This window comes from Homalodisca vitripennis, chromosome 4, assembly GCF_021130785.1.
Source record: "Homalodisca vitripennis isolate AUS2020 chromosome 4, UT_GWSS_2.1, whole genome shotgun sequence".
NCBI classification, from domain to species: Eukaryota; Metazoa; Arthropoda; class Insecta; order Hemiptera; family Cicadellidae; genus Homalodisca; species Homalodisca vitripennis.
The window spans coordinates 86,820,645-86,835,120 of NC_060210.1; the positions used below are offsets into that span (position 1 = coordinate 86,820,645).

Genomic DNA, 14,476 nt, shown 5'->3' on the forward strand with positions numbered 1-14,476 from the left:
TGGGAAGAGCGCTGCTCAGTCGCGGTGGTCAGGGTGCAGTGAGCGGACAATGTCACGGGTGCAGTGGTGCTGGTGCGTGGTGACCATGCTTCTCATCAGTGCAGCGCTCGCCAGATGCGACGACATTCACCTTGATAACAACCACCTACATTCTGATAATGATGAGTATCTGCTTAAACAGGTGACTTTGATTTGTTACAAGCACAGATTAGATTTTATTTTATCCAGTATCTTCGCCAACTTGCGGTACGCATGTTGCTGCTGTTAATTGATCAATTATCCGTATATTGTCAGTGATTTAAATACATACACTAAAGAGTACCATACCGTAGTATATATACGTAATAACATAAATTAATAAGTCTTTCTTTTTGGCAATAATTTATTCTGTTTGAATATTCAAACTCAAATATAATAATAATAATAATCTTTTTGAAATTAGCTAAAATGAAAAATATATGTTATATACTGTTTCCCTACCAAAAATATCAAACTTTCAAGGGTTTTAGATTATAAAAAATTTTAATATTATATATTTCTATATGTTGGAAACAATTAATGTAATGTTGTTTTGCTTTTAAACAAAACTTGTAACTACTAACAGAGTAAAGGTTTGTTTATATATTGGTATAAATCTGTCTATTGTAATTATACTTGTGTCAATATTTGTCTGGGGTATATATTTTTCAGTCTTACTACTCCAGAACCTCTACCGCAACTAGCACCCAGGACCCAAAATCATCAAAATTAGAAAACATGTCACCACTTGTTGAAAATATACAAGATATGTATAGTGTTTACAACATTCTAAATCTATTGATTTTGATGTTATAAAATCAAATAGAGTTAAGACTTATTATTAAAAATGGACTTTATATATAATAAAGTCATACTAAATTGCCATTTACATTCTTTATTACGATTTAAGGTTTTTTGCTCATGTTTGTGAATACCTTCATTAAATTGTATAAATTCTAACATTGTTATGGATTGTTATATTCTGTCCAGTGAACTGTGACCTCCGAAGTGTTACGGACTCTCATCGAACAGAACACTCTCACACGCACACTCACGGCACTAATAATTGATGTGTCTTCTCAATATTCTTGTGTCTTATCAATATGTCCCCGACATTCATTGTCCATTTTCGTTAATTCTTATTTAATTGTATTAATGTATTACGTTATCACATTTTTCCAAAATAACGGATATTTTAACTTATTCGTTATTACACTATGCTTTACTATTTACTACGTTGGTATTATAGTAAACCTTACATTTCAGTGTACAGGGCTATAACACTTAGGAAAATATTTTCTTTTGCTGTAAGGAAACCTGTAATATTCAAGTGTAAGTAAATGTGATTGGCATAAACGTCATACACGTTTTCTCAATCTTTCTTAAATCCTCAGAAATCAGTTAGGCCATCATGCAAGGAAATGAGAATTTATATCCTCCATTGATTCGCGGTATATATGTAATCATTCGAACTGAAAACCCGTGACAACCAAAAATATTAACGCTTGTAATCATTGTAATTTATAGGAATATCGCAGCAAAGACCATACTAACCCTTGAATACCTTTGTAGACATCAACCATCGCAAATATCATGAACCTACTTCATTATGCCTTATTACCTACAAAAGAGCTAACTATACTAAAAACATAATATAAAATGTCACAAATGATTTTCGAAATTGTTGATGCTTTAGAAGGTAATCGTTTATGTCCCCGCTCCAATAACAATGCATGAGATACAAGGCCGACGACTAGACCGCTTGAATGTTTTGAAATAAAATCCAACAAAAGAGATCAAAAATGTAGTTTAATGTTTAGCTCCAAACCTTTATCGTTGCACAAGACCAGCAAATCAAAGACTTCCAATACGAACAAGTTATAAATGTTATCTGGACGTCTTGATATGTATTCCTGGAATCAGCTGCGTTTAATGAGCGCTTCTCCAAAACGTTTTCTTCTCATTTTTACTTGTTGTCTCCTATAATGGTGCCAATAGATTTTTTATTTATTAGATATTCCAGAATAGCTTCAATTTCTTTAGTTTGGCCTGGAAATGTTCTTTCCTGCATTATATCTAATATCACCAAGTTAAGCCTTAAAAAGTCACGTGATCTATGAATAGTTTATGATTTGAAAACTCAATCACGATTGCAAGAGAAGAATCATAACTCCCACATTTGCTTACAGCGAGATATTTCCAGGCAGTTATAAGTAAACCTCATGTATTGTTTAGAAATTTTATTTCCCTCACATTGCAAAAATAATAGTATTTAAACTTTGAGTTGGTTTTGTTATGTTTAACAACATGTAAACTCTAATTGTTCATTTTCATGCAGCAAACGAAATGTTTTGTCTTAGCATCTCACTTATACCAAGTTATACCAATGGTGCATTTTCGGTTAACTCACTTTTGCCGCACCTAGATACATAGAAATAGGTTACATCTTTTTTAATATAGGATATTTCCTAATTTTCACAAATTATTCACAATATTTTTGAATATCATTAGTAATTCTTTTGCAAATATTTGAACATTTTGTATCAGGAAACATTATTGCGCTTACTGCCCCAACCACAGCGGTTTTGTAACGTTACAGTCTATCTTACAACCTTTACAACTCGGCCTTCTACCTTCAGTTCAATAACATATAGTGCATTCCCGACCATTTAAGAACTTTCAAAATTAGTAAATTATTTCTCTCAACGATATGTGTATTATACACCACTGATCTGATTAACCAGATCAGAAAGAAATAGAACGATCCTACTTTGAATTAAATGTAGGTTACTATAAATGTCAGCTTGAAGAAAATTCATAATTTTATCTGTCAATTTCCTTAAATGCCTAAACCTTTTGACGAATGCACTCCTAAACCACTGCTTGAGAAAATATAATTGTATATATATATATATATATATATATATATATATATATATATATATATATGTGTGTGTGTGTGTGTGTGTGTGTGTGTGTGTGTGTGTTTTGTGGTCTATACTAACTCTATGGCACTTTATTAAAAATAATTGTATTGTAACATATTACTACTTTACAAGAGTATACCCTATTGATTGTAAAAAAATTTAAACCTTTTTATACATTGCTCCAAAAAAACTATACAGTTTTACCGGTCAATTAAAACCAACTTCTGTTACTATTTCTGGACGAATATAAAACAACGAGGTACTATTAACGAGCTAGAATTTGTAAATTCAATTCCTTAACACTTTCTTAGTAAAATTATGTCCATTTGAGGTGTATTGTAATGATCGTTTTGGTTTATTTTTGACAAAAATTTGATTTTATTATTTTTTTATCGAGGCCAAACTTAACTCAATTTTTAACCAATTACCTCACGATAAACATGTGTAATAGATTACTTAAGTTTTTACAGTTTCATATCGCTAAAAATTGTAAAACTTTAGCAACTTCACAAGCTCATTAACAAATAGCCTATGTACATATGAACATCTTTCATATTTCTAATCCTATGTTGCACTGATACTGATACTTTATGCTAATTCTTTCTGACTAAAGAAATCAAATTTTCACAAGAGTTTGAATCAATTATATCGATGATTTATAGGAATTAAATTAATTTGATTTTACTGTACTAAATGCATTTACTTCTATTTTCTAAATTTGACTATTTTCTGAATTCCCCACCAGTTGTAAATTTATTTTGCATTGAATTTTCTGTATGATTAACTATTGACTTAAAAAAAATATTATTAAAATTATTTTATCGCACGTTTTTCTTGCCCAACTCTCGTACTGACAGCCTCCCGTTTTTTGGGCCGCCATTTTGTTATCCGTATAGGGAGCTTCAGAAAATGGGTGCCGATGCATCATGTATAAAAATCACTTTATATCACGTATTTTAGACGTACTAATGATATTTAGGTGCAAATGGTCTTCATTCCAATATTTCTTTATACTGATTTTAAATACTGTGTGTTCTCCTGTTACCCAAAATACGACAGCTGCTTTGCAGTATTTATTAACTGGTCCGAGAAACTTTCATAACGTAAGATGACCTATTTTACTACACTTTGCTGTAATCTTTTAAGTTTTGAATTGTTGATAATGTGAATAGTTCGTGTACTATTACTATGGAATGCTAATTTATGTGATTATGTAAGTACCACACGCTTGTTTGTGGATGTTATGCTTGTTAGCTACACTAGTTGCTTGGAATTTATTCTGTGCATATTTTCTGTCAAAACAACTTTTTATAAATAATAATCCTTATCATTAGTTCGAAAAAGTGTTTTATATATTAGAAGCGTTATCATACACTTTTATGTGTCGGCGATCAAAAATGTCCGAGTTTCTCCTATATTCTTTCATTGTGTATATAAATTTTAACGTGCTATACATTTGTTAAATTGTTATTTTCATGAAGTTGTACTTTTTAAAATGGTATAAATATATTATTTAAAATACCGTTGTTTTGATAGAAATATTTAATTTCGAAAAAAATTAAATTATGAATACATGTCTGTAAACGCTCATAAGTGATCTGTCACTAAAAATAAATTTAACAACAGTTCTAAAAGATATTTTCACTCATAGAGAGATCCATTATTATATTTTTAAACATAACATTACTTTCAGCTGAAGAGTGATAATTGTGTTCCATTGTTCTATACTTTATTGTTAATGTTATTAATGTGTATGATGTACTTATGATGACAGAAATTGTACTTGAAATAATTCCTCGACTACTATAGCACTGTAGGCAGTACAGTGACCGTGACGTAGCGGTGGCAGTGCGGCAGTCCAGCTATTATATCTGGAGCAGTGCCGTTTTGTGTAACAGACCGCGGAATAGGGGCCATTCAACCAGAAAGCGAATTGCCAATGGAAACTCAAAGTTTCACTGCTGATTTCCTTTTGTTTCCTACAAATTATTACTTCCTCCTTAACTTTCGACTTCCCTGTTTGCTCTTGTAACACTTTTTATTAGTCTTTAAAAATGTATTTACGTTTACCAAGTTTTCTAGTTTCATATTTTAACAATACCAGTTAATTAACACTTTGTATTAATTAGCCATTTTATTTGAATGAAAGTTAGTACCGAATGGGCAAAATGGATTTTTCTTGGCTGTGTGCTGTAAGTGTGACGAAAAAACAGAAACACAATATTAAAAAATATCTAATTCAATACATGATAAAACCAAGATAAATCGATATAATAAAATAACACATGTTAAATTAAATTTCTCCTGAGCTTGTGTTTCTAATTTTAAACAATATTGGTTTGGAAATAACGCTTTTTACATGCCGCTGCTTAATTTATAATTAATTTTCAAGCATATTTTATTGTTTTCAACCTTCAATCTTAAGATATACTTTAGTATAAATTCTGTATTAAATTATCAGTAACAAATATTTTTTAAATTGTAAAAAAGTGGTAATTTGAACACATTTTAAAGTTGATTTTATACTTCTTTCAGTACTTTGCAATTGTAATGCATGACATTAATAATACAAAATGTCAGTTTGAAATATTAAAACATGATTGACTTCAAACTAATATTGAACAATAATTATCCCACCGGCGATAATCTTCCTTCTTTAGCTTTCGATGTCGTGAAGCTATCCTTAGTCCTGGCTGTTGTGTTGCCGCCCAAGGACTCCCATTTATGATGTTCGATATAGAACTAAACATTAGCATTTATACACAGCATATAATACCAATATAAACTTGTGCTTGAACGCATGTAACCAGGTAGTCTGGAAACGCTGCTACCGCAACCTGAGCACTCCCTGTCTGAAGCTGAGTCTGGTCCGGACCATCGAGATGATGTCAAAGGACTCGGCCTTCTTCCTCCTACCCGGTGTCTTCTTCTCCAGCAACAACACGGACCCTTTGACGTTACCTCCAGAGGTGGCTAGAAGCCTGTCCTCGGATAAAGCCCCCTTGGATGACGTCGTGGCTTTCACCTTGAAGAAATATGTCCGTTCAATTACCCTCAACGTCAATCTGATCGACTTCATGTCCGGAGGCAATGGAACTTTCCAGAAGGCTATGGTTGATGTTTTCTCAGGTATAATGTCATTCAGCTACGGAAACGAACATAAAAAACTAATTTCTGCAAAATATATAAAAAGTATTGAGAAATTCTATAGGTAGTTTTTTAAACTTATAACCGTAGTCAATATAATTTATCACATTCATAATTTCACTTTACTAGTTTTAAAGGTTCTAGAATAATGTGCTTTCAATCAAAACACCCAAATTGTTCAAAAAGTAGTTTAAAGGGTGTTGTGGCCAAAATAGCACTTTTTCGAGATTTTCGTACTTGTTGTGTTTAAATTGTGTTTGCACTATAAGACTCACGCTCTTTATATTTGTACAGGACGAGCAAAGAAGGACGGCCTGGGAGGGTATGGCGCCGTAGCGGCCATGATGGGAGGAATGATGGCTAGTGTGATGATGGCTGCGCTGGCGGCGCTGGCGGGCAAGGCTCTGATGACGTCCCTCCTGGCCCTGATGATGGCGGGGTTCTCTGCCGTCAGAGGAGGTGGTGGCGGCGGCGGCGGCGGAGACACTAAGACCTATGAGGTTATTACGAAACCGGTGGTGAGCCATATCAACACGCACACGTCTGAGGTGCAGCATGAACACGGACACTGGCACAAGCGGAGTCTAGATCCTTGGGGACCCTGGGAATCTCTCAGGGATTGGAGGGGAGACATAAATAATATTGAACGTTCTGTCAAAATTCAATCACCAAAGAAGTCTCCAAGAACCAAGGAGAAGTAGACAATGTTTTTATGTTAATAAATGTCAATAATTATTAAAACGGTAAAAAGATATTATCAAAGTACCTGAAGGTTTAAAAAACGAAAGGTTTAAAATGTTCAAATTTGTGTATGAATGCTAAGTATATTTTACTCGTGATATATAGCATAATAGTTGAAATTCAATGAAATACATATTGCATTATGTAATTTTGAGCATATATATGTATTTTATTAGCTTTACAAGATTTAAACAGTAGATTTTCTAACCGATGTTTCGAAAGAAGCAATCGCTCTATAAAACCATTTACGTTTTTTAATGAAACTGCTGACTATATAATTTAATATCAATTTCAAACGAAAATATTCTGAAATTCATATAAACTTTAATGTTTTTAAATGTGTATTTATTTAGTATAGTGTAGTTTTTTATTTATTATTTCCTCAAAAGGAGTACTGAACTTTAGCAGGTAATTACTGTTATTTATTAATTATTTATTTAGATGTTATAAGACTATGTTTATACGTTTATTATTTATTATTGTTGTTTAATTTGTATTTAATTTATTATCATACAATTTTGTTTATTTATTAAACCAATAAAGTATATGCAGAACATAAAATACCCATTTGCATAATAGTTGATTTTTATTTGATTTTACCTCAGTACCATGAACAAAACTCAATTCATATTTAATAATTGATATTAAATAAAGAAGTTTTCTCTACTATTTGCGAGTATACTACGTATTATTAGTTTTATTTTAATTACTTAATATAAAATTGTTAATTTTATTTCACAGTGAAAAGATTTTTGGAAAGCAATATTCCACATACATAGCATTTAAATACTAAAAAGTATATACAACTTTTTATTTAAGTATTACGTTTATTGGCTCCTAGTATTAAAATTAAACTGCAAACTTATAGCTGTATTATTTACCTCTAATCAATTAATTGTATCAGCATTCTAATTGCTTATAATTAATTAAAACTATGAAATTTGTACTTGTTGAATATAATTTAAATTGCTCCTTACATACATATTATTAGAAAGATTTGAACAGTTTGCTTAATCGAGACAGGATTTAAAATAATTGATTCCGTTGTTTTCTATATAATAGTTTACTTTACAGTAATATTATTCTTTGTACAAAATTGTATATATATCACAGCGGTAGTAAATGGAAATTCTGTGTCGAGCTATGTTCAAGTGAGCGTACAGTCCGTTCGAAAAACGTTTCAATAGTCCGTATACCCTTCGGCGGCCGCGGCGGGCGTCTCGGGGGCACCATCCCTGTAACTAGCAGCCAGCTGGCCTCCTGCAGGTTCTCTGTAGGCAACAGCAGGTTCCCTGTAGGCAGCAGCAGGTTCCCTGTAGACAGCAGCAGGTTCTCTATGAGCCGCTGAGGGCGCAACATACCCTGCTGACGCTTGCTGCTGAGCCGCTCTTTGCGCTGCCTGAGCCACTGCCTCCTGTGCTTTGGCTACCAGAGCGAAGTGCTCCTGCTTAGCAGCGTCCACTTCTTGTGTGTCAGCGATGTAGCCGTTGGCCAGAATAACTGGGGTAACCTGAGGGTCAGGCCGGGGGGAGGTAGGGGTATACTGGTACTCGTCCTGGTAGTCATCGTGCTCATAATTCTGGACAGAGGTTTGCTCGTAAACAGGTGGCGGACGCCTCGAAGGTTCTGGTATGTACGGGTTGGGCGCCTGGTAGACCTGAGGCTTGGTGTAACGGACATGCTGGGGCTTTTGGTAGGCAGGCTGGTAAAGTGCCTTCTGAGGTTGCTGATGATAAAGAGGTTTCTGAGGCTGTGATTGAAAGCGAGGCGTTTCTGCTTTGTAGGGTCTGAGACAACGTGTAACCCTCTTAGTAACTACTAATACTGCATACTAAACATTAATTCTCTACAAGAAAATAAATAGTACGTGGTATTACTTTCACATATTCTTAATCCTATATAGTCCAGCATTTTTTATTCTAGACAGGGCTCATCTACTACATATAGCATCAATATTAGAGTCATGATAAAATATTTTCTATTGATTTATAATGAACACTAAATTAGAAGCTGTAACTATTTAAGCTCTTTTAAGTTTTTTAAGCTTAGAAAATAATTCATATTCTTAATTATGTTTCGTTAATATACGATTGTTAGACAAATAAATAAAAATTAGTACCACTGCCACAAACAAAAAACAAGACGAATTCTAATGCGGTAACCTGTGGTACTCCAATTTAGTGCTCGATCACTGAATCAAATAATTTACCTTGGATTATAGTAGTTTTTACGACCGCTATCCTTTACTTCCTCGGCGGTCTTCGCTAGTGCCTTCAAGTGGTACTGTTTTAGGGCAGCAACCTCTTGGGTGTCGGCGAGGAAGCCACCCGGAAGGATAACGGGCACAACTGGAGGTCCTTTGTAGGGTCCATATTTAGATTGAGCAATAGCCACAGCATAAAGGCTTCCCAGTGTTAACAGGAACGACTAAGAAGGAAGAGGTATTAAAATGAATGCAGCTGAGATATGTTATATCTGTATGTGAAATAGCATATGATAACAAAATAACAATAACACGTTAACCGCTAAATTTAAAAATTTAAAATACCGTCATGTTAGAACTTGTTATTACTTAAATATATAAAAACTATTTGAGGTCTTTGGAATTATTCATCTGTGGATGTTTTAAAATAGAATAATTACATGAAAAAGAAAAAAATATGTTTATCAAAAATGTTGTGAACTGGATTTATAACAAGAAAGTGTATTACTGGAATACTATACGATTATCTGTAAACACCTATTTTGTCCATACAAGAAGAAAAGAGACGAAAGCTTACCCACAGCATTGCTGGTGTCTGTGGTGGCAAGAGGTAGTGGACTGTGGTAGATAGCCTATTGTTCTGCCCTATATACCTAGCCAGTCAGCAGCGCGTCACACGTTACCGGCACAGGCACATGTTATCTAACGCCGATCCGATTGGCATTACCTCACCAGAGTAATTAACAAGCTAATGTGTTACTTCAGACGGAAAGTCTCAAAAAACCACCTTTCGGTTTGTGGAACAAATCGCAGTTTTGTTAGCATGCAGCATTAACACGGTGCCCACGCACGTGAAAGGGCCGATTGCAGTGGTTTGCGGCACTTTAGAGCGAAATCAACCATCGATATATCGAAAGTTCAACCTCAATTATTATACGATTTTAACATATTAAGTACCGTATCTTTTAATAGTGAATTATTTAACCGTAAAGTAATGAAGTAATGACGTTATTAATTTAACTTATCGCCATAGTGAGAGCAATCATGGTGAATCCAATCATCAACGGAATTAACACTATTATGAATTACGTTATTCCCAGATTCATATACAAAACATCCAGCATCAATACAAGAGTAACCTATTTAATTAATAATTTTCTCTCCTAACCAACAAATAAAAATAATCAATATAAATTGTTTAAACATAATTACGCAACTCCAAGTAAACACAACCCCATTCATGATAAGATAAGATATTATGAAAAACAATTTTTTTTAACTCCCATAATCTACCGTTACCTTTAATTGACGAAAGGACATGTTTGTGATCGTTAATCAAGACTTTCGTGTAATCCTGAGATCGGTAGGTGTTAACAATCAACCTATGTGATTTCTGATTTGAAACCAATAGTGATCAAAATGTTTTTATATATCACATTAAGATATATGTTTTCATACAAAACAAAAAGTAAATGCATAAAAATGATTCCGATTTCACGCATGAAAAACTATGCCACGCATGTGGCCTCCTGGCACTATGCCCTCGGAACAATCGTGTTGCTGTCATCATCGTACCAAAGTCGTGTGACTTGATGCCTTGTGACTTTCATCTTTGAAATTATCCGAAGTCATTGGTGTATGCCAATAAACCCCAAAACATCAGTGGCTTGAAGGAGAAAATTATACGGGTTGTCGGCGAAATGGAAATGGAAATTTGTCGTCCAGTCATATAATTTCATGGACAGAGTTGTTGCGTAATAGCGCATTAGAGAAGGCTAAATAACATACACTTCAAACATGTCTTCTATTAATTGCATCAAATTCCACGTAATTAAGACTCACGAGAATTTGAATGATAATTGCAACCATATATATTTTACCAAGACTATTTAACGTCTAATAAATAGTTACTTTCCATAACACTACCAATTTTAAACTGATCATACAAATGTGTTAATTTGGTTATGTTTACGTTTATTAGATGTTAAATATTCAATAGTCAGCCTCAGTGTTGAATTTTAATAAGAGTAAAAACTGATTTAAACAACAGTTGTTCAAATACTGTCAGATTTTTTTTTGCATGTGCAATACGAAACCTACCGTAAAATAGTTTCCGGTAAAATTTCTCAACCGATTTTTACAAATGAGGTATTCTTAGAAAGGAAAGGTTAATTAAAAACTTTAGAGTGCCTTATAATAAGAAAGTTGTTTATTAGATATTTCATCAAATAAAAACTAAGTAACCACTATTTTGAAAACATTAAAACTCATTTTAAAATATTTTTTTCTGCTATAATACCTTTAGATGAACCCGTTTACCAATTTTTGTAAAAATCATAAAGATAACAACGAAAATAAAATTGTTAATCCAATAAAATTAACAAAATGTCGTATTGCTGCAAAACAGTAATGAAAATTGGAAAAGCTTAGAATCACGCATAGAATTTGAAAATTCATAGCCAGACCTTTTTGTTATACTCTGTATATTTTCGTAAATTGGAACTTTAATTGGAAGTTTTTATTGCATTGTATTATTAACCGTATTGTTTTAATCACTGTCCTGGTTTTTGTGTGTGTATTGTATTGTTTTCATTCGTTAGTAATTCTAATGTGTCATGGTAATTATTTTAACATGACTTTAACATTGTTTAGCATTATTAGTCGTGTTGTTACTTTTTTAGTTATCAGTATTAATTTCATACGTTTAAACTCCTTTCCTTAAAAAAGTATTGGTAATACAGATAAAAAAAATAGTCGGCGTCTTTAAATGATTACCATATACTAGGAAAATTTACTTAAATAATAAGCATATATTTAAATAGACCACTATACCTATGTTAAACATAGGATAATTATCAATACATTTCGTTAATTCCTAAATTACGAGTTCTGATTACATAATGCACAGGATTAACTATACTTTGCCAGTGACTCAAATTATACTCTTAAGTCGATTAAGGCAAATGAACATAGCCGGACAATAAGTTCACACTGAGGTAGGCAGGCACTGTGGTTGAAGGGTGAGGAAAATATAACGGTATATTTTTTAATGGTTAGTTCCAGGAATTTGATCGAACCTACCTCGTTCTTCGTACTCCTCGCTACACAAAACGTGAGCTCCTTACCGTATGGATAAATCGATGATAAAGAAAACTACAGCGCTCATGGAGACTTTAGTTACCACGGTCCCACCGCCATTCCAGACGTCCTGAGCGACGGACACAGTGCAGACACTCATGAGATAGCCGCTGCCAAAGCGAGGCTGATCATATAGCTTCTGTAGCATTCTGGAGCGTACCATGGACATTCGCTCCTTACCACGAATCTCTTGCCAAGGATACGTGATAATGCTAAATAGTATTAATTGATGATGATGACGATCAATATTATTATATACACTATTTACATTCTTGAAACTAATAAAATTACATTTTAAAAACATTTACACAACCTATGGCTAATTATTAATTATGCGAAAATAAATTATTTCCAAATCCCTTTTACTTCCAAACAGAAGTCCTAGATTCTAAGACATGCACACTTTCTTCAAAAAAACCAATTACTGAACATTCAAGTTCTGAATTTATTAGTTTACGAATTTTTAAAAGTTATAAGCTAAAATTCGATTCTATTATGACGTATACTGGATCATAATAAAATCTATGTATTGGTACTTTAAACCATAAATAAAATAAAAGATATAAAACACTTACTTTTAGAAGTAACAGGAAATATGGCAGACAATTTATATAATTAATAGGGTCAGGTTAGACGTTGGGAGAGGACAATTAAGTCAGTGTTGTAAAAAGGTTTAATGTTTTGTTTTTTATGAAGTTTGCCAGCTCAAGTGTTTCATACATACTTCTCTGATTTTGAGAAAAAAGAATAAATAAACACTTCTTATTCATAAAATTGGCTTTGTAAGTATATTTTACTATATTTTGTTAACTATATGGGGGTATGCTAGAACTGAATAACTAGTTTCTAAAACTATGCATTGTAAAAGTTATAAAATATTCTCATAACGATAGGTTATATGGTTTATTTGTTGATAAACTTTATTTTAAATGAAAGAGGGCTGCCTCAGAGTAATATCACTTCAGGTTTTGAAGGATGAGACAAGTATATGATAAGAAGTTCATTTATAAATCTATGCATATAAAATCATATGGAAAACCTGACTATTTAAATTAGTCATTAATAATTCTTAATAATTCATTTATATATATATATATATATGTATATATGTGGGCACATTAAAAAAGAATGGAAATATCACTTTTAAAGTTTGAACTGGAGATTCTTATTGAATGCAATACAAATATCCGTCATATAACAACAGGACTGGACTAAGTGCCTAAGTGCCAGGATTTAAATTTTAAAATCAGTATAGTTAACTTCTCAGCTGATGTGGGAAGCTTCACAGCATACACCAGTTTTTCAGATAACGCGTCTTTTGGATTTCTTTGAAACATAACATGAATAAACGAGACAGAATAAATTGCATGGATGTAATTTTCTAGAATATTCCTTACCTAACAGATGCTATTAGATTGAACGTTGTTCATACAAAATGTAACAAGTTTCATCTGACAGAAGTGGCAATATGTTTGCCCTAAAATAACGAGATGGGGTACAAAGAATTTACAATTTTCTAAATAAAAATATCTTTCCTTGAAGATTTCGTGGGAAATCTCCCTGTTTATATTAGGGTTCCAGATTTCATTTTTCTAGGAGACTTTCATCGAGTCAAGGTTCAAAGCCAGGATTATAAGTCCCCTCCGAAGAATTGGCACGTTTTATTAAAAAATATCATATCTAATGTTCGGAGCCACTCATCGTCAATTGATAATCTAAGGATATCTTCATCTGCATTACTAATGAAATGTAATATGACGTAAATTGGCGACTAGTAAGTAAAAAATACACATTTTTAAATAGAAATTTACCGATTTGAAGCCTGTTCCTTAGAGACCGGTAAAGTTTACATTCTGCCTCTCTGTCTGCAATTAATATTGCAGAAGAGCGAGCATTAAGTGGGCTACAGATTTTAGATTTTGCATGTAATTCCAGCAAAACCCTCTTAAGTAACGTTCAATGTAACTAAATCCTACCTTATTATTATTCTTACATCACTATCGAAAATTTCAACACTATGAAATTAATATTTTACGTACTTATTTAACAATAAGACAATCAAAATGTATTTCTAATATTGTACCATCTGATACTAAAATGTCAAATTTTACATAAGCTACGTGAGTAGATTATTTATGAATGATTTATATCTAATACACATATTTTTTATTGAGAGCAATCAAGGATAATCTCATAATTCAGTAGCACAGGTAATTCTTAATGACAAACTTTATAAATACTATTTAAATGACTTTTGCTTGTGCTAATCGTCTATTAAATAGAATGATAAATAAGATGATGA

General features: G+C 32.7%; 1 protein-coding gene across 1 annotated transcript; it reads left to right on the forward strand.

Moving 5' to 3' along the window:
* Nucleotides 1-32: 32 nt before the first annotated feature.
* Nucleotides 33-7,260, forward strand: LOC124359693. Its single transcript, XM_046812638.1, has 3 exons — nucleotides 33-181; nucleotides 5,756-6,074; nucleotides 6,387-7,260. Exons 1-3 carry the CDS (start codon nucleotides 50-52, stop codon nucleotides 6,791-6,793), a joined length of 858 nt encoding a protein of 285 aa, XP_046668594.1. The 5' UTR covers nucleotides 33-49; the 3' UTR covers nucleotides 6,794-7,260.
* The last annotated feature ends 7,216 nt before the right edge of the window (nucleotides 7,261-14,476 follow it).

Bases quoted from the DNA above. Each gene is read 5' to 3' on its own strand.
- LOC124359693 (XM_046812638.1), top strand. From the start codon at position 50: ATGTCACGGGTGCAGTGGTGCTGGTGCGTGGTGACCATGCTTCTCATC. The intron at 182-5,755 runs GTGACTTTGATT...GCATGTAACCAG, and splicing joins ATGAGTATCTGCTTAAACAG to GTAGTCTGGAAACGCTGCTA. The intron at 6,075-6,386 runs GTATAATGTCAT...ATATTTGTACAG, and splicing joins TATGGTTGATGTTTTCTCAG to GACGAGCAAAGAAGGACGGC.